The sequence below is a fragment of the Odocoileus virginianus genome, chromosome 2 (genome assembly GCF_023699985.2).
Source record: "Odocoileus virginianus isolate 20LAN1187 ecotype Illinois chromosome 2, Ovbor_1.2, whole genome shotgun sequence".
Lineage (NCBI taxonomy): Eukaryota > Metazoa > Chordata > Mammalia > Artiodactyla > Cervidae > Odocoileus > Odocoileus virginianus.
The window spans coordinates 44,264,338-44,291,227 of record NC_069675.1 but is presented as its reverse complement, the minus strand read 5'-3'; the positions used below and the strand labels follow the sequence as shown (position 1 = coordinate 44,291,227).

The window sequence follows — 26,890 nt, the reverse complement described above, 5'->3', positions numbered from 1 at the left end:
TTGCTTTGTATATCTTACCATAATAAAAAACAAAGAGGAGTCATCCTTCAGTTCTAGGGCTTCCCAGGCGGCGCTAATAGCAAAGAATCCTGCCAAGCAGGAGACCTAAGAGACGCGGGTTTGAGCTCTGGGTGGGGAAGATCCCCTGAAGGAGGAAATGGCAACCCACTCCAGTATTCTTGCCTACAGAATCTCATGGACAGTGAAGCCTGGCGGGCTACAGCCCACAGGGTCGCAAAGAGTCAGACACGATTTAAGCGACTGAGCACCCAGGAACTGCTGTACTAAGAACTAAGATCATTTAACTTCAGAGACCCATAAAAAGTAGGACGTATACTCGTGAGGAGCTGCCAAATTCATCAATTTGGTTTTATACTATTTTTATATGAACCTTAGAATCTGAAAGGGCGGAGGAGGAGCTTTGTCTGTGGGGCCCGGGTGCACCCCACGCCCTGTCGCCACTCCTGGCCACCTTTCTCCTAACTGAAAGCACAGCAACCCAGAAACCTCATCTTTAAAGGGGTGGGGAGGGCTCCGCCTCCTGCCCAACCAGCCGTCTTCAATGCCAACGGCTCTTTCCCTGTACATTCTTCCAATCAAATAGCCCCAGGGTGGGGCTTGAAGGGTAGAGCCAACCGAAATGCACCTATTTCCTTTGGGCCCGCCCTCCCAGGCTTCCGATTGGCATGTTTCAAACCCACGGGAGCCAATGAGAGCGGACGCAAGCGCGGCGCTCCGGCTTTCTCTCCAGGCGCGGCCTTTGAAGAAAAACTGTCGTTTGAGAATCATGGTGCGGCCTGGACTCTCCGCCGCTGCTGGTAAGTATGACCTCCAGCAGCTGTGTATTACGGGCGGGGACGAAGGGAGGACCCCGGGTGAGTCCTTTCTGCGGAAGTGAGCCGATCGCTTGCCTGCCTGCCTCTGTCTCCCCGTGGGCGTTTTTGGTTAAGCGGGGGCTGACTCAAGCCCACGCCCCAGGCCTCGGTGAGAAAACGCGGCTGGGGTTCTGGGACGCTGTGCGCGGGGCCACGCCTCCCAGGCACCCTCCCAAAGAGTCCCGCAGCAGCTCTGCAAAAAGCTGCCATTGTCACCTCGTTTGGGAAAGAACCGAGGGTCCTTGCCCGAGATCGCACAACCAGTGGAAAGCCTAGCGCTCCAGCGGCCCAGATTTGGCTTCAGGAGGAGCCGGGGTGTGGCCCTCGGGGCTACGCCGCCCGCCCAAGCTGACTGTGACAGCTGTCAAGGCGGGTCTCACCCAGACGCGGAGGTCTTGCAACACACGCGCCCTGGAAGCTGATGGGTTCAATCTGCATGATGCTGAGGGTCCTGGGCTCCCTGACTTCCTAAATGTGTCTGGAGCCCTTTGTTGACTTTTTAAATATTCCCGCTCAGATATCTGTCACCTGCTCCAAAATGCACAATGTTTTGTTAATTTCTGCAACAATACCTGTCGACTGTCTCCCAGGGCCCAGGCACTGTCTTAGGCATTTTACACAACAGCCCTTAAAAATGGGCATTTCTGCCCCATTTTATCTGCTCAGCAACAGCAAGGTTTGCTAACTGGCTAGACATCATAGAACTGGGATTCCAGCCACATCTCTCAACTCCATCAGTCCTCTTGACACAGCTGTCTCCTGGGGAAGGATCAGAACCAGATATCAAAACACAGCGCAACTCAGTTTAAATGAGATTGAGTTGTTTTGCACCCTCTATAGCTGTTGTTTTTGTTTGGCCGTTAGGCATGTCTGACACTGCGACCCCATGGACTGCAGCACACCAGGCTTCCTTGTCCTTCACTGTCTCCTGGAGTTTACTCAAACTCATGTCTATTGAGTTGGTGTTGCCATCCAACCATCTCGTCCTCTGTTGTCCCCTTCTCCTCCTGCCTTCAATGTTTCCCAGCATCAGGGTCTTTTCCAGTGAGTTGGTTCTTTGCATCAGGTGGCCAGAGTATTGGAGCTTTAGCTTCAGCATCAGTCCTTCCAATGATTATTCAGGGTTGCTTTCCCTTAGAATTGACTGGTTTGACCTCCGTGATGTCCAAGAGACTCCCAAAGGTCTTTTTCAGTGCCACAACCATCTTAATTTTAGCCTTTTCCAATCCCCCACTCCCCTCACTCAGTTCCTGCCCTGGACTCCCATAGTTCTTTTTTTGACCCGCTTTTATCACCACTACCAGGTTGAAACTTCTCGAAGAGAGAAATACTGACTTTTCATCCCCTCACAGATGGCTTGCTTAGAAAGAAAGTCACTATATGGATAGACGTTTGCGATGAACCTCCAGCCTAGCCTATTTTGTCCTTCGTTCCAAAAGAAAGGGTTTGTGGGCAAAAATCATCATTCCTGTCAGAAGGGATTATTAAAACAAGCCCTGAGCTCACCAGCTCAGGTGGGCCAGTAATAGCATTTCTTCATGCAAAGCTTGATAGGTTGTAGCTGAAAACAGTGGCTCTGAGCAAGGGCTCTGGGTTGAATAAACCTGGTTTCAAAGTCTGGCTTTGTATACCATTTTGTTGCTGTTTAGTTGCTAAGTCATGTCTGACTCTTGCGACCCCATGGACGGTAGCCCGCCAAGCTCCTCTGTCCATAGGATTTCCCAGGCAAGAATACTGCAGTGGGTTGCCAGTTCCTTCTCCCGGGGATCCTCCTGACCCAGGGATCAAACCAGGATCTCCTGCACTGGCAGGCAAATTCTTCACTGCTTGAACCACCAGGAAATTCCCTGTATAGCCTTTATCCATGTTTAAATTTCAGACTGTAAAATACCTTATAGGATTTTTTTGAAGATTAAAGGAAGTAATGTAAGTGTAAAGAGCTTAGCATAAAATGAGACATACAAATTTTATTGTCAATGTGGATGTGAATCTGGAGGCAAGTCTGTAGTGCTAGGGACTTTAAAACATTATGGTCCAACACCAAAATCAATACAGAAAAGTGCCTTCTTTTAGAATATAAATGAGCTTGTTAAAATCTTGAGCTAAAATTCTATTGTTTGCTTGCCTGTTTTGCAGAAGAGCGGCAGAGAAAGCTGCAGGAGTACCTAGCAGCCAAGGGAAAACTGAAGTGCCAAAACACCAAGTGAGTCTGTCTCCCACAGTTATGCAAGTTCTGGTGCCCTGGTTGCTAATGGCAATTTAAAGCTCTGCCAAAACATAACCCGTTTGTTTGCAGTCTGCTCAGACTGTTTTAGGATCCTAGGATTATTCAAAAAGGGCATTTTGGTGCAGGTGTGATAAAAATGTTGGCAAAGATTAAAGCATTATTATTGTGAGTCTCCCAAGGTGAGAGAGAAGGGTCTACAGTAGCACCTACAATGCTGGAAGCTTCTCCCATCTCTGCTTTGTTTGCTGGGAGAGGGATGGTCCTGATCCTGGTGCTGCTTTCTAAAATGAGAGCCAGTTATATAATCCCTCCTCTGTAAACTGCACATCCCCATCCTCTAGCCTGAGAGTATGGTTGGGTCTTCGTCTTAGTACTGACTGTGGAGATGAACAGAATATGACGGCCTCACTTTTCTCTTTTGTCAACATCTTGTCATCTCAGTGGTGTCACCACACTTACCTTAGCACTGATATGTTTTTCTCCCCAATGTGTTGCTAAATTTTTAGTTGAAAATGAATTTTTACAAAGTTAGCTTTCAGCCTTTGTTTTAGCTTCCTTTTACTTTGAGTTTTTCATCTTGTTTATAGTTTCCCTTGCAGTGCCAGAGCTTTTAAGTTTAGTTAGGTCCCATTTGTTTATTTTTATTTCCATTACTTCAGGAGGTAGGTCAAAAAGGATCTTGTTGAAATTTATGTCAAAGAGTATTCTGCCTGTGTTTTCCTCTAAGAGTTTATTAGATCTTTAATCCAATTTTGAGTTTTTTTCTTTTTCGTTTTTTGGCTGAGCCATATGGCATATGGGATCTTAGTTCCCCCAACCAGGAATTGTACCTACGCCCCCTGCATTGGAAGCAGAGTTTTAACCGATGGACCACCAAGGAAGTCCCTTTGAGTTTACTTTTGTGTGTAGTGTTAGGAAGTGTTCTAATTTCATTCTTTTACATGTAGTTGTCCAGTTTTCCAAGTACCACTTATTAAAGAGGCTGTCTTGAAATATAGATCAATGGAACAAAATAGAAAGCCCAGAGATAAATCCACATACCTATGGACACCTTATCTTCGACAAAGGAGGCAAGAATATACAGTGGAAAAAAGACAACCTCTTTAACAAATGGTGTTGGGAAAACTGGTCAACCACTTGTAAAAGGATGAAACTAGAACACTTTCTAACACCATACACAAAAATAAACTCAAAATGGATTAAAGATCTAAATGTAAGACCAGAAACTATAAAACTCCTAGAGGAGAACATAGGCAAAACACTCTCCAACATAAATCACAGCAGGGTCCTCTATGACCCATCTCCCAGATTATTAGAAATAAAAGCAAAAATAAACAAATGGGACCTAATGAAACTTAAAAGCTTTTGCACAACAAAGGAAACTATAAGCAAGGTGAAAAGACAGCCTTCAGAATGGGAGAAAATAATAGCAAATGAAGAAATAGACAAATGATTAATCTCAAAAATATACAAGCAACTCCTGCAGCTCAATTCCAGAAAAATAAATGACCCAATCAAAAAATGGGCTAAAGATCTAAACAGACATTTCTCCAAAGAAGACATACAGATGGCAAAAAAACACATGAAAAGATGCTCAACATCACTCATTATCAGAGAAATGCAAATCAAAACCTCAGTGAGGTACCATTACACGCCAGTCAGGATGGCTGCTATCCAAAAGTCTACAAGCAATAAATGCTGGAGAGGGTGTGGAGAAAAGGGAACCCTCTTACACTGTTGGTGGGAATGCAAACTAATACAGCCACTATGGAAAACAGTGTGGAGATTCCTTAAAAAACTGGAAATAGAACTGCCATATGACCCAGCAATCCCACTCCTGGGCATATACACTGAGGAAACCAGATCTGAAAGAGACACATGCACCCCAATGTTCATTGCAGCACTGTTTATAATAGCCAGGACATGGAAGCAACCTAGATGCCCATCAGCAGATGAATGGCTAAGGAAGCTGTGGTACATATACACTATGGAATATTACTCAGCCATTAAAAAGAATTCATTTGAATCAGTTCTAATGAGATGGATGAAACTGGAGCCCATTATACAGAGTGAAGTAATCCAGAAAGATAAAGACCAATACAATATAGTAATGCATATATATGGAATTTACAAAGATGGTAATGATAACCCTATATACAAAACAGAAAAAGAGACACAGATGTACAGAACAGACTTTTAGACTCTATGGGAGAAGGCGAGGGTGGGATGTTCAGAGAGAACGGCATTGAAACAAGTAGACTATCAAGGGTGAAACAGATCACCAGCCCAGGTTGGATGCATGAGACAAGTGCTCAGGGCTGGTGCACTGGGAAGACCCAGAGGGATGGGATGGAGAGGGAGGCAGGAGGGGGGATCAGGATGGGGAACACATGTAAATCCATGGCTGATTCATGTCAATGTATGGCAAAAACCACTGCAATATTGTAAAGTAATTAGCCTCCAACTAACAAAAATAAATGGAAAAAATAAATAAATAAAACTAACTCTGGAAAAAAAATAAAAATAAAGAGACTGTCTTTTCTCCATTGTATATTCTTGCCTTCTTTTGAGTTTTTACTTGACGTGATTTCCTTGATTAAATAAAAAAACTTAATTCATTTATTCAACAATTTACTTAATAACTATAATGTATCAATCACTCTTAGTTCTAGAGATAAGGTGCTTACCAAAACAAAGCAGTCCCTGCCCTCCTGCGATGTGCATCCAAGACCAGAGAAACAAATATCAAGTCTTGATCAAAGTTCCTGTTTGGCAGTTTATGACTGTGAAGTTTGAATCTAAATTATCCTCTACTTATCTTTTTTTTTTTTTTTAAGTTTTCTGTCTCACTAGTTTTCATGTGTGCCTCTATGTTCTTTTATTTATATCGCTTTCCTCACCTAAAAATTAACTAGTTGAAGACACTTAAAAAACAAGCAAGTTTTTTTAAGTTGAAGTATAGCTGATTTAATCCCAAATGAATTTATTTGCGAAACAGACTCAGAAAACAAACACGCTTTTTAAAGAAGCATTTATCTTATTTGGCGTTGAATCTCTAGTGCCTGGCACATTGCAGTGTTCAGGGAATGATGTTTAAATGAGTAAGACTATGCAGATATGAAGAAAACATATTTTATTAATATTGTTAGAATGTTGTATCTATGCATAGGACATCCATGAAAGGATCACAGAAATAAAATAGGTAAGAGTGGTCATGATCACCAAGGAGTAGAATAATAGGACTAAGGGAAGGATGATAAGGAGACTTTTTCTTAATTATAATTTTTGAATTTTTTAGCCACATGGAAATTCTAATGATTTAAAATTATAACCACAATAATTTTTAATATTTTTAATCACTGTACTCCCAAGCCTTGCTGATTCTTCTATACTAAGAATTAATCTTATTTCATCTTTTTTAGGCCTTACCTGAAAGCCAAGAATAATTGCCCAAATCCTCCGCCTTCTAAATCTGTAAGTAGAAATTAGTCTTTGCTCTTAATGCCAAGTGGTTCTGGTTACACATTCATGAAACTTACATAGTAATTATTCATCATATTACCAAACCAAAAACAGAAAGTCATAGCTGTAGCACTGACATATCTTTCCCTAGATAGTCAGTAAATCTCTGACAAATTCTCCTTTCTAAGTAATTGCTTTCAATGTGGATGCTGTAGAATCCTCAGTGGCCTGTTCCTGTTATTTACCATATTAATTCTAAACATCCCTCCCTAGTTTTCAGTTTTTTACTACCTAGTCCTCCCTTTCTTAGCCAAAATTAAGTCACATGACTGAAGTATTTACTTATGAATAATGTAGAATCTAACCTTAAAACCCTGTCCTAACTTCACATATATGACTCACTTTCTACTGAGATGTTTGATGCTTATTCAGAGCTGTCTCAAAGTATCTCAGACCTGCCAGCATCTCCCACCACTCCATACCACTAGTCTCCAGGATGAGACAGTGTTCCTTAAGTGACACTCTGACCTTTCAAAGGCAGTGTTAAGAGAATTAGTGTAGCAATAGAAAGTACTAGGAAGGGACTTCCCTGGTGATTCAGAGGTTAATAAGACTCCGCACTTCCTCTGCTGGGTACGCGGGTTCGATCCCTAGTCACGGAACTAAGATCCCACTTGCCTCTTGATGCATCCAAGACAAAAAAACAAAAGAAAGTATGAGGAGGAACTCAGGAGGTACCCTAACCATAAGTTTATTATGTATGTATCTTTCTGGAATTCCAGGAAGGATACTTCATTGGGACATAATGAGCAGTCAGCAAGTACTTGTTTATTTTGTTAAACAGCAATATTTGTGTGTTCACTGCATCTCTGCCTAATTCTATCAAGCTAAAGGATTCTAATATATTTCTAATAGGAACTCAAGTTATAAAAGTCATCTATTAGTGAGTCTTTGTTTTGTCAGGATCAATTTTCTTAAGTTATAAACAAAATAATTAATTGGTTTTTTTTTTACTTTAAAAACAATGGACTAATGTTTTTACCTTTATTTGTCTTTTTAGACTATTGGACCCAAAAAGGATGTTACCAACCATGTTGCCTTGGCAGTCAAAGCTACAAGATCCATCAGCATTAAACTACAGTCCAGACCTGCCAATATCACCAGGTCTCAGAGACCAAAGTTGGAGCCACCAAAACTAGGTAAAAGGCTCACTTCAGAAAGTGTTTCTTCTAGCCCAAACGGTAAGCCTCCTGGCAGTAGTCAACAGCTGCATGGATTTGGATCGTCCACTGATGGAGAACAGCCAAGAGAAACCATGGGATCACTTAATATACAGGAACTGAAAACTACAAAGCAGCAGGTAACAGATCAAAGAATTGCTAAACGTACAGACCCTGTGGACAATACACATGTTGAAAATGAATCCCTGGGTGGCTGTCTAAAGGAGATGAATAAAGAGAACTTGCCCCAAGACTTACCAGACTCTGAAAGGAAGCCAAATCCTGAATCCTGGACCATAAATAAACCCAAAACAAATCAAACCAAAAGCACTTTGGCTCCTACCAGAGAAGTCTTGGGCAAAAGCTCAGGGAACGGTGCTGCTCTGACACAGAGAGTTAGGAAACCATTTGTTGAAGAAACACAAACCAGGGTTCCACCAGGGAAGTCTCAGCAACTCTCTAGAGGAGCAGACCTTATAAGACCAGGGGGGAAACCCCCCAAAACCCTTCCCTCTCACTTTGTCCAGACACTTAATAGATCTCAAGCCACAAAGAAAACAGTGGTTAAGGACATAAAGGCTGTAAAGGTTAATAGAGGTAAGTATGAAAGACCAAATGAAACTAAGTTACAGTCATACACTGTTGCTGAGCAGAAAGTAAAACACAGCAAACCCAGTACGCACCCCAATGTGCTTCAAGGAGGATGTAACCACAGACATCCAAACATTAAGCAAGATCATAAAACCACTCAGTCTTGTTGTAGACCTCAGACATCATATGCACTGCAGAAATCAAAAGCCATAAGCCAAAGGCCAAATTTGACTGTTGGCAGCCTTAACTCCATCATTCCAAACACCCCTAGCATCAGAGCAAATGGAGCCACTGGGCATAAATGCAACACCAGCTGTCAGCAAAGAGCACGGACTTTGGACTCCAAATTCAAAAGCGCTCCTCCCCAGAATTGTTTTCTAAACAAGACAGCTCCCCGGATTCAAGCTGGTGGCCCAACCGTAAGTGGAAGAGGAGTCCCTGATGGGGCGCAAACTAATCCACGTCAGAAGATTGCAGCAGAGGATCGAAGGTACTTTAATTCCAGAGTTTTGCAAATTAAGATGGCTAGGCAAATTGACCATCAAGAGTGCTAAAGTCAGGAAATGGGTCATAAATAATGGCTCCTGGGTAATTTTTAGCTATAATTCTTAAAAATTCAAAGCAAATATTAAGACTTGATAGAGCTGGGTGGAGATTGTTCTCTGTAACCTTCTGTATGCTTGAAATAATTTATTTTTTATTTTCCTTTTAATTTTTTTCTTTTTAATTTCTTTTTTAAAAAAGAAATTCAAGCAAAATAGTTGACCAAGAAGTAGGGGTTGCAGAGGTAGACTATTCATGCAGGAAGTGCCCCACGGGGACAGAACAGAGGCAGGGTGGGAGGAGCCAGAGTGGTGAACTTGCATAGATAGGAAGTGCAGAGATGGTAATCCTTCATCAAGCCAGCTAGTGCGTAAAGCCAGAAAGGTTATCAGGGAAGAAGGAGCAGGAAGCTTCTATGAGTCTGAGCAGGCCAAGTTTCTTGGAAAGTAAACTGAAGCAGAAGTAAGCGGTTCACATAGAGTTCAGATGGTAGAAATCAGGACCTCAGACGTTAACATAGGTGATGCTTGAAACTGAGCCAAAGGATTTCATACACTTTCCGCACAGGACCATATATATTCTCATGATGTGGTGAACATCCCAGGAGAAGCACCTTGGTACACTTGGTTGGAGTAGAAAATAAGGAGATTCTTGGCAAGGGTGAAAGGACCACATAAAATAAGATGGTAGCTAAAAGGTGTAGCAGAGTGAAGCGAGGGCAGGATTTATTTTCTAATACAGCCCTGAGCACAACTGACAAGCTCTCTGCCCCCTGAAGAAACAGAAAATAAACAACTTGATTCAGGGTGAGGTGATTGAGAAAGGGAGGCTGAGATGATTTTTTCAGATAGAAGGGTCAGGGGAGGTACTTTCAACAGTGACAACTGGGCTGGGAAAAGGACAGTAACCAGAAGAAAGACAGGTCTTCTTAATAGAGAGAAAACTTAATGCAAAGACCTAGAGCTGGTGAACAAGGAGGTCAGGGTCCCTACCCTGGAGCTCACAGTCTAGACCACATAACCTAGAGTGGATCATAAGATAGTCTGATTACAATTGGCCATCGTTGATGACCACAAAAGGAGGAGTCCTTAGAGGGAATAGATCTTCACTCATTCCTGGAGTGTTCCTTCAGCACCTACAATGTGTCAGGCACTGAGAGATACAGTGGTGTGCACATGGTCACAGTCTACTTTTAGGGAACAGTTTTTTTCTGGTGTGTAGTACTAGAATAATAAATCTATGGCTTTCAAGTCCTGGGAATGAGTTGACCTTAGAAAAGGCAAATTCTAAGAGTGTTAATAGTTGTTGATTTTCTGGCAAAAGCAAAACGGTAAGGACAGCAAACAGATCCATGATTGCTGGGACCTGGATGTGGGTGGCATGGCTGACCACCAAGAAATATCAGGGAATCTTTAAGGGTGTTATATCTTGATTATAGTCACAGTGACATGATATTCATGCATTTGTCGACATGCACAGGACTGTGTGCCAGAAAAGGTGAATTTTACAGTAATTAAACACTTAATGTGTTCCAAACACCATGCTAGGCACTAGGTCATCCAAGGTTTCCATCTTCACAGACCTTGCTTTCCAGTACAAAAGATATTAATAGAAAACCAACACATTGATTAAATAAGATTAATTACAGAAAATTACCCCTTCAAGGAGGTTTCATTTGAGTAGAGGACCAAAGACTGATAGTACAAGGCCCTGAGACAGGAATGAGCTTGGGTCAGGTGACTGGAAGGAAGCCAGGGCTCCTGGATGGCAGGGAGTGAGCAGGAGAGTGGTGAGACGTGAGTCTGGAGGAGTAGGCAGGGGGCACATTGCTCTGCGCCTCTGGCCTTGGAGAACATTTTGAATTTTATACCAAGAGCCATGAGAAGTTCCTGGCAGTGACTCTGGTTTACGTTGTAAAGATCACCAGCAGCTGTGCACAGGATAAATCTGAAAAGGATTAGAGTGGAAGCAAGGAGGTGACTTAGGAGGCTTGCTGCAGCATTCCAGGAAGGAGGTGATGGTGCACTGGACCAAGAATGGTAGCAGTGGAGACAGAAGCAGTACTGACTATACGATGATGTGTCAGATGCAAGGAAAGAAAGGACTACTCATGACAACTCCTAGTTTTAGGCCCTAGCAGCTGGGTAAGTTGGGATAGTATTTACCAATGTGGGGAAGGCTCTTTGGGAAAAGATTTAGAGATGAAAATCAAGAGCTTTGTTTTGGACGATATTAAATTTTAAATACATGCCAGACATCAAGTAACAGATATCAATTAGGCAGAGGGTTTTACAAAGTTTGGGGCCCTAGGGAATGATCTGGGCTGAAATGTACATTTGTGAGTCATAAAAGTGTAGTTGTGATTTAAAGAAGCTGAAGAGCCTACATGCAGATGCTTGGGTCCTCATATTTTGGTGCCACCCCCAACAGTAGTCTGTGGACTGCCTCAAAGCAGGGGTGCAGAGTGTGAACAGTGTGGGGAGGGTGAGGCCTAGGACTTTGTGCCATCAGAGACTAGCTACCTAAGAAAGGAGCCCTGAAATTATTGACCCTGTTAGGGGGAGCAGGGGTCCTGTGTCATCAGGAAAGGGTTAAGGAACTGGGCCAAGTGGGTCACTTTGAGTGGCCAAGACCCTACTGAGGGCAGAATATAGGTTTGGTACATCTGGTTGAGTGGCAGATACAGAGCTTATGAGAAGAGAAATGGAGTGCTGAGTTAGTGATCTTGAAGATGGAGGGATGTCTTGAGAAAGCAATTGTCAGAAGTAGCATACAGGTGAAATAAAAATTTTCAGGGAATAATATTGAAGAATAATCAGGGAATTATTGAGATAGTGAAGGACAAGGAAGCCTGGCATGCTGCAGTCTGGGTTGCAAAGAGTCAGACATGACATAGCAACTGAATAACAATCAGGAAATTAAGGAATTTGAAGATGGAGGTGCTAACCACATGTTGTATTCCTAGTACTCCGTCTGGCATCTACCCTTCTGAAGGGTGGGAGCAACCAGTGCCTCCGTAACAATTAGTAACTTGTTTTTAAAACATTCTCCTGATTTTGCAGTTGAAGGTGTGCAGTGCTAATCTATGCTCATCGTACTTTAGAATCTTAAAACCATGTACCAGAAAAAAACCCTAAACCCGTTCCCTATTTTAATTGTGTAACAGGAAACAGTTGGAAGAATGGCGGAAATCTAAAGGGAAAATCTATAAACGGCCTCCTATGGAGCTTAAAACAAAAAGAAAAATAATAGAGGAAATGAATATTTCATTCTGGAAGAGTATGGAAAAAGAAGAGGAAGAAAAGAAAGCACAACTTGAACTGTCCAATAAAATTAACAGCACTCTGACAGAATGTCTGCAGCTCATTGAAAGGGTGAGTGAGAACGATAATCTTCCAAAGCTTTTCCAAGTCTTAGGGTTTTTAAACACTTTTCTTAAGTATAGTTTCGGGGAGATAACCTCTGTCTAAGAAGAAATTTAGCTACTCCTTTTAACAGGAGGAGTGATAGTAATAATAATATACATACTTAAATAATGGCTCCTGGTATGCTAGGTACTGTTCTAAGCACTTCACTTATATTATCTCATACAATTATCATAACAACTATTACTATATTCACTTTATAAATGAAGCTGAAGCCCAGAGAAGTTGTGAAATTAACCCAAGCAGTCTGGATCCAGAATGATCCAAAAGGAACTTTGCCTTCTTTGTGTATCAAGGTCCAAAGAGTTCACATTTGACATTTGGAGGTGAAGCTATAGTCAAAAGGCAAGGCCTAGCCTCCAAATTTAGCTTTGGTCTTATCCTTCAGGTTTGACTAGGTAATGTTTCATATCAGTTAAGAGTCAAGTCAGGAAAACAGGAACACAAGAAATCTCAGTAGAAAGAATGTAATATGAAGATCACTTTCAGTGTCTTATGTGAGTTCCCTGGAAGCAGACCCTACGAGGAGAATTTGTGTGGAAGTAGTTTACTAGGAAGAGGCTCCAAGGGACAACTGGGAGGGGAGTTGGGGGTATGGGACCAGAGGGGAAAGAGGGCAGGCAGGGTGTGGTCTCAAGCAGAGTTCATGAAGGGTCACTGCAGCTGGGAGCTCCAGAGACAGCGCAGGTCTCATCTCTAAGAGCTGTCCTGATCGGGGCAAGGAAAACTGTGGCATTAGTCATTCCATGGTCATTGATTAATGGCTGCCCTTGAGGGTCAAAAATGCCCAGTCCCTTCTGACTCCATGGACACATCACAAAGAGGCACAGATGCTGCCTGTAAAGTACTTCGTGAGCCTGTGTGCACAGAAATGATAAGGGAATCATCAAAGGAGAGAGGGGTGCCACACACAGGACTGACAGCAGAAATGAATCTCAAGTAACAGTGGCAATAACTTCAGGAAGCAGCTAGCAGCGTCCACTAGGTCTAGGGGAACAAAGAGAGGTTGGGGACATCAGAACCTAGAAGCTGGGAGAGACAAACCCTGGTGTAAATGGGACTCCAGCTCTTAGGATGCTGGTGCCACAGGAGCTGCAGGAGGGGCCCTGTGGGGCTGGGATTCAGACCTGGAGAAAAGGATGCTAACTACCCAGGTGGGGCTTTTGCCTCCGAAGGAGCACAGTGAGGCAGGATCCGTGCATGCCAGGGTAAAAAAGATAGAGGCTAGAACCAACTGCTGCTGCCAGAGTGAAGGACCGTTAGTGGGGTGAAGACAGCAAACTAGAAAGAGGAAGTCCCCTCTTCTCCACCCTGCAGCCTTTCTCTACTGCCCCACACTGGCGGAGCCCGTCAAGGAACTGCTGTCAAAACAGAAAGTGATTTATAGACTTAGAGAATTCTGTACAACAAAGCAGAGGATAAAATGTGGGTTTAGAGCTAAGACACTGAACTTCAATAACTGACACGTTCTCGTTTGTTGCTAGTTTGATGTTTCCATTTTGAGGTCTTCAACCCAGAAGTTACCTTAGAAGAGTATCTTTTAACTTCCAGATATGTAGTTGGTTTTGTTGGTGTTGGGTTTTTTTGTTTGTTTTTGTTTTTCTGGCTACTTGTCTGTCAATTTTTAATTATACTGCTTTGTGGTTGGTGAATGTAGCCAATGATGGAATTTGTTGAAATTTTCTTTCTGATCTTAATGTCTGATCAGCCTTGGTGAATGTTCCAAAAGTGTTTGAAAAGTGTATGTATTCTCAGTTGAATAGAAAATTCTACATGGATATCCATTAGATCAAACTTAGAAATTTTAAATAGCACCATTATTTTTTTGTTCATTTACTTGCTTTTTTTTTGCTCTCTGAAAAAAATATACCAAAGTCTTTTACTGGCACTGTGATTTCATAATGTCACTTTGTCTGTCAATATTTACTTTCTATTTTTCAAAGTTATGTTGTTAAGTGCATAAAGATTCATGACTTGCTCTGATTTTTCTTTTGTCTGATATTAATCTTGCTACACCTGCTTTGTTGTTGTTACAACTTGTCTGATAAATCTTTCCCTATCTCTCTATTTTTAAAGGTATGTCTCATATGAATACATAGTTTAATTTCTCTAACAAAAATATGGAAAACTCTCTGCTTTTAAAAAGTGCATTTAGCCCATGTACATTTTAATTACATATATGTCTAACTTTATTTCTGCCATTTTATTTAGTAACTCAATTTACATGCAGTATTTTGGTTTATTTTTATTCATGTCTTTGTTTGATCCAGTTTTAATTTCATAAAGAAAGCATATAAATTGAAATCACAAAAGAAAGTGCTAAGTATGAGTTCAAACATGGTGTGCAATTATATATCATATTCTTCTGGTGTTTTTTTTTGTTTCAAGTCTTCCAGTTGAATTCTAAAGTTCATTCACTAATAACTTTATGGTTTTTTAATGGTAAACTTTCTGAGTTGTTATGCTTATAAAAATGTCATCATTTCATCTTCATGTTGAATTCATAGTTTGACTGGGGGAAATTTCTAAATTCAGATGGTTTTTCCTGGAAGATTTGAAAGTTACTGTTTCATTTTCTTTCTTGTATCTGGAATTGTTGATTTATTAAAGTCTCATGTCAATCTCTCATTCCTCTGTAGGTAATCTTGGTGTTTTTTTTTCCCCTCTCTGGAAGAATTTAAGATTTTCTTTTTATCCTTGGTTTTCTAAGTATGGGTCTTTTTTCATCCATCTTGCTTAGCTTTCTGGGGACCTTACAGTCTGAACACTTGTTTCTCTGTTCAGTCCTTGGGAATTTTCTTCTATAACTGCAGTGCATGTTCAGCTTTGTTCTTTCTCTGTGTCTTTGAAGAAATTCTATTACATGGATATTGGAATGTATAGATGTATCTAATAAATATATCCAATATAGAATATAGATGTATCCTCCAGAACTCTTCTATATACTTCATTTCTTTGTTCTGTTTCACTGGGTTCTGGAAGAATTCCACAGCTGGATTTTCAGCTCACTGATTTATTCTTCAGCAGTGCCACTGTTCTGCCCATCTATTGATTCTTTTTCATAACATTGATTCTAGTTTTATGATGGCAATATTTTCTTATCACTCTGAAGATACTGACTACAACACTCTTAAAATATATTCCTCTTTGCGCCCTCAGCTGTTTGCACCAGTGTTCGTTCTTCTGGTTGTTGAGTTTTATGCCTCTTTCCTGCAGTGTTGGTTTCCTCAGACATTAGTGATTCTTGACTGTGAGCTTATTGCTGTGTGTTTCCCGTCTCAGGAAGAGTAGGAGGTGCTACTTGGTTCAGTGTGAGCATAGTAGCTCCCGTTTCCTTCTAGTCCATGTCACTGCGCTGCTCTTGGTACAAGGTAGAAAGGGTCCAAACCTATGAAGCCATTATAAAGTTCCTTTGTATGTGGTTTAACCTTCTTTATATATACCTGCGAAGAGTCGGACACGACTGAGTCACACACACACACACACACACCCCTGCATGGATCCCCGACACATACACATGTACATCCATGACCCTTTCACACCTGCATCCTTACGCTTCTGTTAAGCAGAAATTCTGGCCACTATTCAGTGTTCGCATTATTATGACTATGTAAAAAATACATGGAAGGTTGATTACTCTAGGGTTTGGTTTGGTTTTGGTTTTGCATAAACAGGTAGAACAATTTCTTACTTTGAGCTATGATAAACATTTTTCTATTTGGTCTCTTAACTCTTAAAATTTAATGATCAGTGCAAAAACTCTTCGAAACTATTTAATTAGGTGCATTTTTTTATATAAACTACTTCAATAAAATTGAATATTTTTAATAAAAAAAAAACCCACTTATCAGACTGATTTCTGCAAACCTGCTATGGTAAGTATTAAGAGATGTGAAAATAACAGCAAGACAGTAACAATTACCTCTGGGTATTTTTCTCTTTTTCCAGGGTGTACTTTCTAATGAAGTATTTGCCATTTTGTCCAGTATTCCTGAGGCTGAAAAATTTGCTAAATTTTGGATCTGCAAAGCAAAGTTGTTGGCAGGCAAAGGCACCTTTGATGTTATTGGGCTCTACGAAGAGGCCATTAGAAATGGGGCCACAGTAAGTATCTGTCTTGAGTGGGTGACTTCTTAAAACTCCTCTTTCATATGAGTTCTGTGTTGTTTGCAAAATGGCAGTTATATAATGTAATTGATAAAGGTTCTAATTTACTTCATAAAGTTATATGCAAAATATGAAGTACAATATGTCCTTTGTGAACATTTTAATTAAAATATTTATTTTCTAGAAAATACTGTCACATGTAAACAAATAGAGTCACTTTCTTGTCAAGTGAATATGTCTCACTTAATGCTCATTGTAGAAATGTGCACTTATGGAAAGCAACAGCATAGAAAATTATAGTATAACATCAATATCCAATACTTAGAAAGTCATACCTCACCGTAAAGAACCTAAAAAATATATTAAACCCAACACATCAATATCCATAGATCAATCATTCAAGGCCATTTCATGAAGTAACTTGTAATTCTAAAACCTAGTAAAACCACTGTCTCTATATAATTTAACAAAGACTTCATCAAATAGTCTTAAAACTCTTTTCCCTATAATATCACTTTCTGTGTCATTGTATGTTCTCCCATACCTTTTCCATGATTGTTCAAAATCAGAGTTTTACATGGTCATAGTTTAAATAGTTTGATAAAGTCTATACCATAAGGCCTATTTCCCTTCCCTCCCATTTCCCACTGACAACAAACTGAGTATTTTGTTACCTTGATAATTTCAGATAATGTGCTAATATTACTATTTCTTGATTTTTTATCTTTAGACATGATTTGTAGACTTCTAACTCTGCAGGATGAGGATCTAACCCTCTTTTTCACACACATCTGTACAGATCCCCAGCACACACACACAGACACCCCATCACCCCTGTAGACTTCACTGTCCTCCCTATTTCCATTAGAATCATACAGACATTCTGATCACTGTCCAGTGCTCACATTGTCATAAATAGGTGAGACGTATACACTGATCCATGTAGTACATACTATGGTTACTTTGCCTTTTAAGTATGGTTTTCTAATTTTCCTGAAATTATTTTCTTGTTTTCCCTTTGCTTAGTACTTCCAAACTCTTCTATAATTATCTATATTTTTCAATACTTTCAAAACATTACATTTTGTTGATTTCTTTTCCTTGGGTTATGCTTTTTTTTTTTTCCTTTGGCTATGCTAGGTCTTCACTGCTGCACTGCCGGGCTTTCTCTGGTTGCAGTGAGTGGCTGACTGGTGGTTCTTCACCCCCATCTTTATCAGTTGTCATTCTGGGATCTCCTTTCACCAGAACTATCAAGTTACCTTTTCTTCCTGCACTGCCTAACTCTTCTCCAATGCTTTTTCTTCTCTCATCTCCTTTTTTTGAAGGAAGAATGGGGTGTTTGGTTGTATTCTCTATTGTTCTTTAGAGGCTCTACTCAGATGCTGGTGAAACTGGACTGTTTGTATGTGTATGAAATAGGTTTTAAAAACTTATTAAAAACTCTGGTCACAGATGAGGCTTTACCACAGAGTGATCTGGCTGAGTCAGCTGATTGAAGAACCCCCAATATTGGTATCTTCTGGTCTTTCCTCTAAGGCTGGTCATATTCTCTGAAGAAGGCTTATTCATCCTCCTTCCCGAGAACCAGGAACTGGGCTACCAGTTACCCTTATTGGGGAAAAGGGAGCTGGGAGTCTCAACTTTCAGTGTGGAAACTTTCATTTATCCCTTTTTTCAGCAGACACCCGCACCCTCAGTCTTGCATGACATCACCCGGAGACTTGGAGCATATGTGCCTGCTGCCCTGTTGGGGTGAAGGTGGGCGGGACAGAGCCACCAGTCTGCCTGGAGTTCAGGGATGCAGGGTGGATTTGGAGGTCTGGTTGTTTTTACTGACTGATTGGCCAAACCACCAGCTTTCGGGATCTTCCCTGACCAGGGATAGAATCCAGGCCTGGCAGTGAAAGCACCAAGTCCTAATCCCTGAACTGCCAGGCAATTCCCAGGTGTGACTGCTTTTTAACAGATGCTCTAGAGCCCTCCAGCAATTCCTGAGCCTTTCAGAGGCTTTGAGGTTGAATCAGATTCTTTCTCTGCCAAACTGCCAGCATAGAATTTGACTCTTTTGTTGGTCAAGCTGGTTACCTCTTTCTTCTACATTCTTGTTGCTATTTCTTCTATTCTCTGTGGCTATTGCCTCCTTAAACCCTTTTTAAAATCATTTCAGAAGAGTTTCAAGAGGGATTAGGCATATTTGTGTGCTCAATCTATCATCTTTAACCAGAAGCTTATGAAAATATACACTTAATGAGTGTTTTATATAATTAAGATGCTTTGCAATGTATTCTGTACATTTATTCCCATTTCCTTAAGTGTTTAGCTTAAGCATTTTAGCTTTTGTAAAAATGTATAGACAGCTTTGCTTTTATGCTATATTTTCAGTTTATATCTATTATTTATTTGATACAGGGTCCCAGGTCAGGAAGACCAGCCTCCAAATACTGTGTTCCTATGAGAAAGTACAGTTCATTTGTGATATTCTGTTTCATGGCATTGTTTACATACTTTAAAAAGGAAGGGGGAAAAAAAAAGGAAGACTATCTCAGATAATTTTATCAGAAAATTACTTTTCTGTGATAGCTTTTAGTTTAGTGTTTTTTTATATTATGTTACCAAATAAAAGAATGAAAGGAAAAGCTGGGGGGAAATTGTCTAAAATTTAGCTAACTAAAGGTTATATTTAGATGATGGGATTATGGGTAGTTTTCCTTTTTAACTTTGACCTATTGTACAGTTGTGTGTATTGACATATGATTTTCATGATAAAAATAAAAATTCAGTTAAGACAGCACGGAAAACATTTTTCAGATTTTCTGTATAGCTTAGTTCTGTATCTTTGGATTAGAATCTTGATATGGGAATACATCTTTGATGGGATCATGTCAATCAATAAGAAATCCAATTTGATTTAAAGAAATTTTATTATAGACAACGTTCCATGAATTCATCTCTTCATTAAAGTCAAGCATGCCAGCATTTAAACCAATATTTTTTCTCTTCCTTTATTTTTCCTGTAAAGCTAAAACTGAAGCCTTTTAAATGTTACTTATAGTTAGACAAGAGATTTAAAAGGGAAACATTCTTGTTATAAAAAGTCTATTTGATGTTAAGCAACATCATAAATTCCTTGGGTCATTTTTTCCATGAATGTTTTTAATATACCATCCGTGTATTTTCTTCCTTCTAGCCAATACAAGAGTTGCGGGAAGTTGTCCTTAATATTTTGCAAGACCAAAACAGAACCACAGAAGGTACTGCTATTTTGTATTTAAATTAATTCCCTCTAGTTACTCAAGCAAAAGTCACTGAGGAACACATTTAGGGAAAGAAGAATTTTAAGTACACTGAAATGCCTCTTGCTTCTTGATTTCCCTGGTGTGGACCTTTCAGCTTTCATTATCTGCTGATTGATTTCTATTATTACAAGTAAATATACTGCTCCAACCCCAAACAAAGGTTTCCCACCAGAGCATCCTCGACCAGGGTGACTTGCTTCCTTGGAAAGAAGACAAGAGGCTCTTTACCAGGAGAGACTGAGCCAGAAAGGAGAGGTACTTTAGTTTAAGTTATGTGTTTAATTGTTACATGCCCACCAACCTGGATACATCCAAATTCATGTTCTATCTTTAAAACATAGCCATCTCAAGAATCATTTCACATAGTTCACCATTGCTGTCATTGGCCAAAACCTTCAGAGAATTCTTCTATGAAAAATGTGCCAAATAAAGTGAGTGGCACATTATATATACAATATACTACAATATAATTACAATTATATATAATTATATTTGTGATATGAACAGGGTTGGGGGGAAGACACCTTGAGAAAATAAAATGGATTACTCTTATAATCTTAAAAGGTGACAAATCTTTTTCCATTAAGAGTAGATTGAACTTTGGGGAACAATCAAGCCATGTGGAATTACATCCAACTAACCCATTACTTTTAGGAATAAGGTTGTAGTATATATATACTCAATGGTACTCTTACTGAGAATGATGCTACAATTCAGATATTTGTTTATAATATATGGCAGTGTTCTTTAAAGGATTAAAAAAAGAGAGACAGGAATTCATGCCTTTTTCCACCTGTTGGCCTCTCTTGGGGTCTCAGCCTCCAGCCATAGTATATCTATCTGTCTCAGTCAAATTTCCTTCCCTTCATTTTGGTTGCTATGGTGCTTAGGCTATGATGCACATTGTGTTAACACAAGACATTTACACCTACATCCAAGGTGAGAGCCATATGGTCATCCCTGGGTCCAAGGGGACCAGAAGGTCAAGTGGGTTAACCCTAATGAGTTAGGAGAATTGACCCAAGGTGTGGAATGAGGGCACGAGGCCAATAGCTAGTCACTAGGGGAGCTCCCTCAAGAGTGAATAAGAGACTGGGGATGTATTCAGAATATTGAAAGGGTAGCAGGGATCCATTCTCACAGGCCCAAAGGCTGTGTGGAGGACTGGTTAGGAGGAAGCTTAATGCAGCAGCATATTACTACAAGGCTTAGTGGGAAAAACTAGTTGTAAGTCCCACTCCAAATCAGTTACTCTTTATTTAACATATGGAATCCATAAGGATCACTGAGAAGTCATGGAGATATTCCTGTTTCACTGTATTGATTTTTTTAGCTTCAGTATTAAATTGCTAAGTCTTTCCTTTTGACCTTATATACATAGGAATTATCTCTAACTCCTTAGTTGCTGAAACTAATATAACATCAGTAGAAGAGCTGGCCAAGAAGACAGAATCTGGAGCATCTTGCCTTTACCCAAAAGAGAGCGAACAGATGTCAGTAACACCCCAAATAACAAAGTCAGAACAGGATGGTCATCCTGGTATCAAATTACAGATCGCCCCAATCCCTCGGTAAGCACACTGTAAAGCTTTTGTGTTCGCAGGTCTAAATTAAGTCCAATTGTCAGCTTCTTCTCTGAAGATCCGTAATACCAGCAGATTAGTGATATGAATACTCCCTGCCTCATATGAGGACTAGGTGATCTAATCCATCTTTGGTGTTAAGGGAAAGAGGGGAAGGGGAGGGGTGGAACCCATGCCAGGGAGAAAGTCCTTTCTCTATACACACCCTACCCCACCACAGCACCTCCAAGGAGATCTGACCTTCCTGTGAGGAAGGAGCTGCCAGACTCAGGAGGGGTGTTGGAGTGGAGTCACCCCTTCCTCCTGAAATCGGTCCTCCCCCTTCACCATCTTTTGTCCTGCAATGGCAGATTCCACCCACCTTTCCTGGGGGTCAGGAGTGGGGGTACTGCACAAATTGCTAAGCAAGGGCAACCTCTGGAGCTATGGGAAGGAAGGGGCCGTGAACAGCCTATAAGAACAAGGAGGGCGATCAGGACTGTGCTAGTTAGAGGCTGCTCTGTATCAAGTGTTTGGTTTTGAAACAAGTGGAAGTTTAAGACAGAATGTGTAATAATTTAAGGAACTGTGTCAGGGTATCAATGTCATTGTTCATGCTCTTGAAAGGAAAATTTCAAACAAAAGCACCAAGACCACAGTTCTTTGTCTTACTTTCCTGGGGAGCACAGGTGAGCTTTTTCCGCTCTAAACACCTCTCTCAGATTTGTCATTTCCCCACTATACTCCGCTCCTGGGTGGATGAAGTTAAGCTGCTGATGTGAAAGCCACCTCTCACTGGCTCGGGAATTTTTAGGAGCATTTTCAGCAGACTGGCCATGAGTTTTATAAGACTAAATGTAATCTGTGATTTTGTTTCCTGTGGCCAGGATTCACTCCGTGGAAAGTCTCTGCAGCTTATCTTTCAGGCTATTATAGGAATGCATTAAAGCCCTTACCAGGAAGATGCCCAATTTGCTCCAGTCTCCATCTGTGGTTTGGTCCACCATCTTAAAAGATGTTTTTGGATAATTTACTCTCAAAACTAGAAAGTGTCTTGAATTCTTTAGTCCAGCCTCTTTTGGTGTTAGGCCCAATTTCCCCAAAGGATGTCAACTCTGTGAAGTTGTTGACTTGACTCTGCCAAGTAGTTGACTTCAAACAAAACCACACTTAGCACTTCATTCAAAGAAATCCCTCTGCTGACACCATCTGACAACAGATGGACTCCACCCAGTTCATTCTAACATTCAGGGAACGTCCGTCTTAGGATAAGAGCTGCCCTAGACACATCTCTTGTATCAGCCAACGTTGAGATTCTCTCATGTTTTTTTAGAGAATAAGAAAAAAATAATAAGTAGAATTTTGAAAGGAGTTACAAGGTTTTGAATGCACCTCTTGCTCTCTTAGGATAAATGGGATGCCAGAGGTGCAGGACATGAAGCTGATCACACCCGTGAGGCGTTCGGCCAGGATCGAACGAGCTGTGTCCCGCTACCCGGAAATGCTGCAGGAACACGACCTCGTGGTGGCTTCTCTCAACGAGCTCTTAGAAGTGGAAGAGACCGAGTGCTTTATATTCCGCAAAAATGAGGCTTTGCCTGTAACGTTAGGGTTTCAAGTCCCTGAATCATAATTTCTTGATGCTTTGTTTTTTAAGAGACATTTCAGAGCCTCCATGAGACAAGAAATGCACTTACCCAGGTGACCTGGGAGAAACTGTACAATGGAGAGGCATTGTGGATGCAGGACATGGGCCCCTGGAACTTGAAAAGTAACTCACCGGGACTGACTCTCAAATTTTATATCCCTACAGGAAAGTCTAGTTTATTTAAGACTAGAGTTGGCCACAGTTTTACAGCATACATAAATTTCCAACTTTTGAAAATTAATTTATCCCACAAGTACAGAAAATTTTGTAATTTTATTGACCTACTTTAATCCCACCATAGTTACTTTTTATATCAGGAGGTCAGATCCACAATACGATAAACTTTCCTTCCAGCATCCACCCTAGCAGAGAGGGTATGTCCTCGCAGCCTGAAAGACCAGAGCGTAGACACTGGCCTTCCCCACTTAGATGGAATGTAACCCACCATCTAGTCAAATGCCCTCATTTAGCTGATGAGTTTACACCAGCCGTGCCTTGGCTTAGAGGTCACAAATAACTTTTCTGTGTGATCTTTGACTTCCCTCACAAATCCCTGGAGATGAGGGGTAATTCCCATCCTCTCTGTGCCTGGTTCCTATAATGATACACAATCCTAAATTGGGGTGGTCATTAAGCTTTTTATATTCAAACCTAGTTTGCATTTATTATTCAGAAATGCTTCAGAAAAAAGCAAAAGGAAGTAGCAGAGAGCAGTGGGGAGAGGATACTTGCCTCTTCAGTTCTATGCTCTGTAGGGGACATCTGGCCTGAGAAGACCACCTAAGCCCCAGAGACTCCCCATTCACCTTTCCCAGTCAGAATCATAGTGTAAATATATTGTATAAAAGGACCTAGTTGATGTATTTTAGATTTCAGTTTTTTTGATATTTATATTATCTTAAAAAAAATTAACCTTTGTTCATTCCTGCTTATTTATCTTATTTATTACAGAAAACTGTGATGGTAGCTTGGCCTAGAGAATTAGGGGTATGTCTGTGGAAACACAGGCTTCTCAGGTAGCTCAGTGGTAAAGAATCTGCCTGACAAGTAGGAGACCTGGGTTCAATCCCTGAGTCAAGAAGATCCCCTGGAGAAGGAAATGGCAACACACTCCAATATTCTTACCTGGGGAATCCCATGGACAATGGAGCCTGGCGGGCTACAGTCCATGAGGACCCAAACAGTCAGACACAGCTTAGCGACTGAATAACAACAACTGGGAAACACCAGTAGGCCTCACAGGGAACACCCACTACCCGGGAGAACTCACCTTGATCTGACCTCCAGCCTCACCCAGGGTTCGGATGTTCCCACTGTGAGGCAAGCAGAGCCATCTCTATGATTTATAAAAACAAGATTCTAAAACTGAGCTATAAAACCCTGAAGATAATAGAATAACTCTCAATGAGAAATAGACTGTCACCACAATGAAAATGCAGGAATCCATGCAGCCAGCCCTTTTCTCCCCTTATAGACAGACTCAATTCATCTGTGAAGCCAAATAATGCTTAGAAGGCACAGAAGCTGAAAATCGGACTGGGAGTAATCAAATATTCAGAATCAGCAGACAACAAGAGTCAAGCTCATCCCTCCTAGTTCTCAAAAGAGCAACTTCACCATTGCCAGTTCTTAGCACGATGTCTCGATACCATTCTGGGTTCTGACAATGCAGGATAAATTGTTGGCATCTAATAATGTGTAGTTTTCAAACTGACAAATTAGAGGTTTTAAACAGCCTGATTAGACTAAGTAGCATCTTTAAGATCTAAAAGGATGTGGAAATGATAGTGGATGGTACAGCAGCTGCAGAAAACTACACCCTGATTCTGGAGCTCTTTGTAGGTTCTCAGTAACCCGCTTGTTCAGTAAATAGCTGTTCCTAGAAACCAGAGCAGGAGGGAAGAAAAGAAGGCAGGCCCTTAATCACTTGGCAGGAAGATTCACAGGGAATTGTAGCAGAGATACAGGCTTTAAACAGTTGTAAATCTAATGTGTAGGGACAGCTTCTTAGGAGAGGGGAGTATGAGTATTGAAGATAAACAGGGATGGTTATGTGCTGACATCAGATGCAGAATGCCTGGGAACCAGGAGACAGGGAAGGGAGAAGCTATGGCCATTATTACTGTTTACTGGGTACCAGTTACACCTGCTATAAAAGACATCCATTGTGCCTGCTGGGCATGCAGTCCTAATAAGGACACCCTAGGGACTTCCCTGGTGATCCAGCAGTTAAGACTCCACACTCCCAATACAGAGATCCTGGGTTTGATCCCTGATCAGGGAATTAGATCCTACATAACACAACTAAGACCTGGAGCAACCAAATAAATAAAAATAGATAACTATCTTTAAAAAAGAGCACCCTAATTTCCTGAGGACAACCTCTTTCCTGCTCACAGTCTATAGCTTAAGAGGAATGGACTCCACCCACCAGAACATATGACCCAGGTCAGGCCGACCAGCACCCAGTATCTCTTGGCTAATGACATTGACTGGATAATGGGTTGTGTCTCACACAAAACCAGTGAGACTTTTCCTGGTAGAGTTGCCAAAAGAGATAGGATGGGAATCTGTAAATCTACTTATACTGATGGAGGAAAAAAGCCTACCTGAGAATGGCACCAATATGGAATAAACCTGAGAGCTGGAGAGAGTGAGGTGACATCCAATGACATCATTTGATCCCCGGGCTAAAGCCCGGAGCCAGCCAAGCACTGTACTTTCCAATATGAGACAACCAATTCTCTTTTTAATTGGGGGATAGCTGGCAAAGGCTAATAGAGTTTTGCCAAGAGAATGCACTGGTCATAGCAAACACCCTCTTCCAACAACACAAGAGAAGACTCTACACATGGACATCACCAGATGACCAACATCAAAATCAGATTGATTATATTCTTTGCAGCCAAAGATAGAGAAGCTCTACACAGTCAGCAAGAACAAGACTGGGAGCTGACTGTGGCTCAGAACTCCTTATTGCCAAATTCAGACTTAAATTGAAGAAAGTGGGGAAAACCACTAGACCATTTAGGTATGACCTAAATCAAATCCCTTATGATTATACCGTGGGAAGTGAGAAATAGATTTAAGGGACTAGATCTGATAGAGTGCCTGATGAACTATGAACAGAGGTTCGTGACATTGAATAGGAGACAGGAAGCAAGACCATCCCCAAGAAAAAGAAATGCAAAAAGGCAAAATGGCTGTCTGAGGAGGCCTTACAAATAGCTGTGAAAAGAAGAGAAGCCAAAAGGAAAGATATACCCATTTGAATACAGAGTTCTAAAGAAAGCAAGGAGAGACAAGAAAGCCTTCCTCAGTGATCAGTGCAAAGAAATAGAGGAAAACAATAGAATGGGAAAGACTAGAGATCTCTTCAAGAAAATTAGAGATACCAAGGGAACATTTACGCAAAGATGGGCTCAATAAAGGACAGAAATGGTATGGACCTAACAGAAGCAGAAGATATTAAGAAGAGGTGGCAAGAATACACAGAAGAACTGTACAAAAAAAGATCATGACCAAGATAATTACAATGGTGTGATCACTCACCTAGAGCAAGACATCCTGGAATGTGAAGTCAAGTGGGCCTTAGGAAGCATTACTACGAGCAAAGCTAGTGGAGGTGATGGAATTCCAGTTGAGCTATGTTAAGTCCTAAAAGATGCTATGAAACTGCTGCACTCAATATGTCAGCAAATTTGGAAAACTCAGCGGTGGCCACAGGATGGGAAAAGGTCAGTTTTCATTCCAATCCCAAAGAAGCAATGCCAAAGAATGCTCAAACTACCACACAGTTGCACTCATCTCACATGCTAGTAAAGTAATGCTCAAAATTCTCCAAGCCAGGCTTCAGCAAAACGTGAACTGTGAACTTCCAGATGTTCAAGCTGGTTTTAGAAAAGGCAGAGAAACCAGAGATCAAATTGCC

The 26,890-nt window shown here is 40.9% G+C and overlaps 1 protein-coding gene across 2 annotated transcripts; it reads left to right on the top strand.

Annotated features, from left to right (window-relative positions):
* Positions 1-721: 721 nt before the first annotated feature.
* On the top strand, positions 722-23,881 carry CKAP2L (cytoskeleton associated protein 2 like). 2 transcript variants are annotated; one of them, XM_020886031.2, is made up of 9 exons: positions 722-818; positions 3,012-3,078; positions 6,525-6,576; positions 7,625-8,865; positions 12,085-12,292; positions 16,292-16,447; positions 19,641-19,704; positions 21,152-21,320; positions 22,719-23,881. In XM_020886031.2, the coding sequence occupies exons 1-9, from the start codon at positions 788-790 to the stop codon at positions 22,942-22,944; spliced, it is 2,214 nt and encodes a 737-aa protein (XP_020741690.2). In that variant the 5' UTR covers positions 722-787; the 3' UTR covers positions 22,945-23,881. The 2 variants fall into 2 exon arrangements, with proteins under 2 accessions (XP_020741690.2, XP_020741689.2); XM_020886030.2 differs by having other exon boundaries at positions 21,131-21,320.
* The last annotated feature ends 3,009 nt before the right edge of the window (positions 23,882-26,890 follow it).

Coding starts and splice junctions, on each gene's coding strand:
- CKAP2L (XM_020886030.2), top strand. CDS start 788: ATGGTGCGGCCTGGACTCTCCGCCGCTGCTG. Junction 3,079..6,524: donor CTGAAGTGCCAAAACACCAA/GTGAGTCTGTCT, acceptor CATCTTTTTTAG/GCCTTACCTGAAAGCCAAGA. Junction 12,293..16,291: donor GTCTGCAGCTCATTGAAAGG/GTGAGTGAGAAC, acceptor CTCTTTTTCCAG/GGTGTACTTTCTAATGAAGT.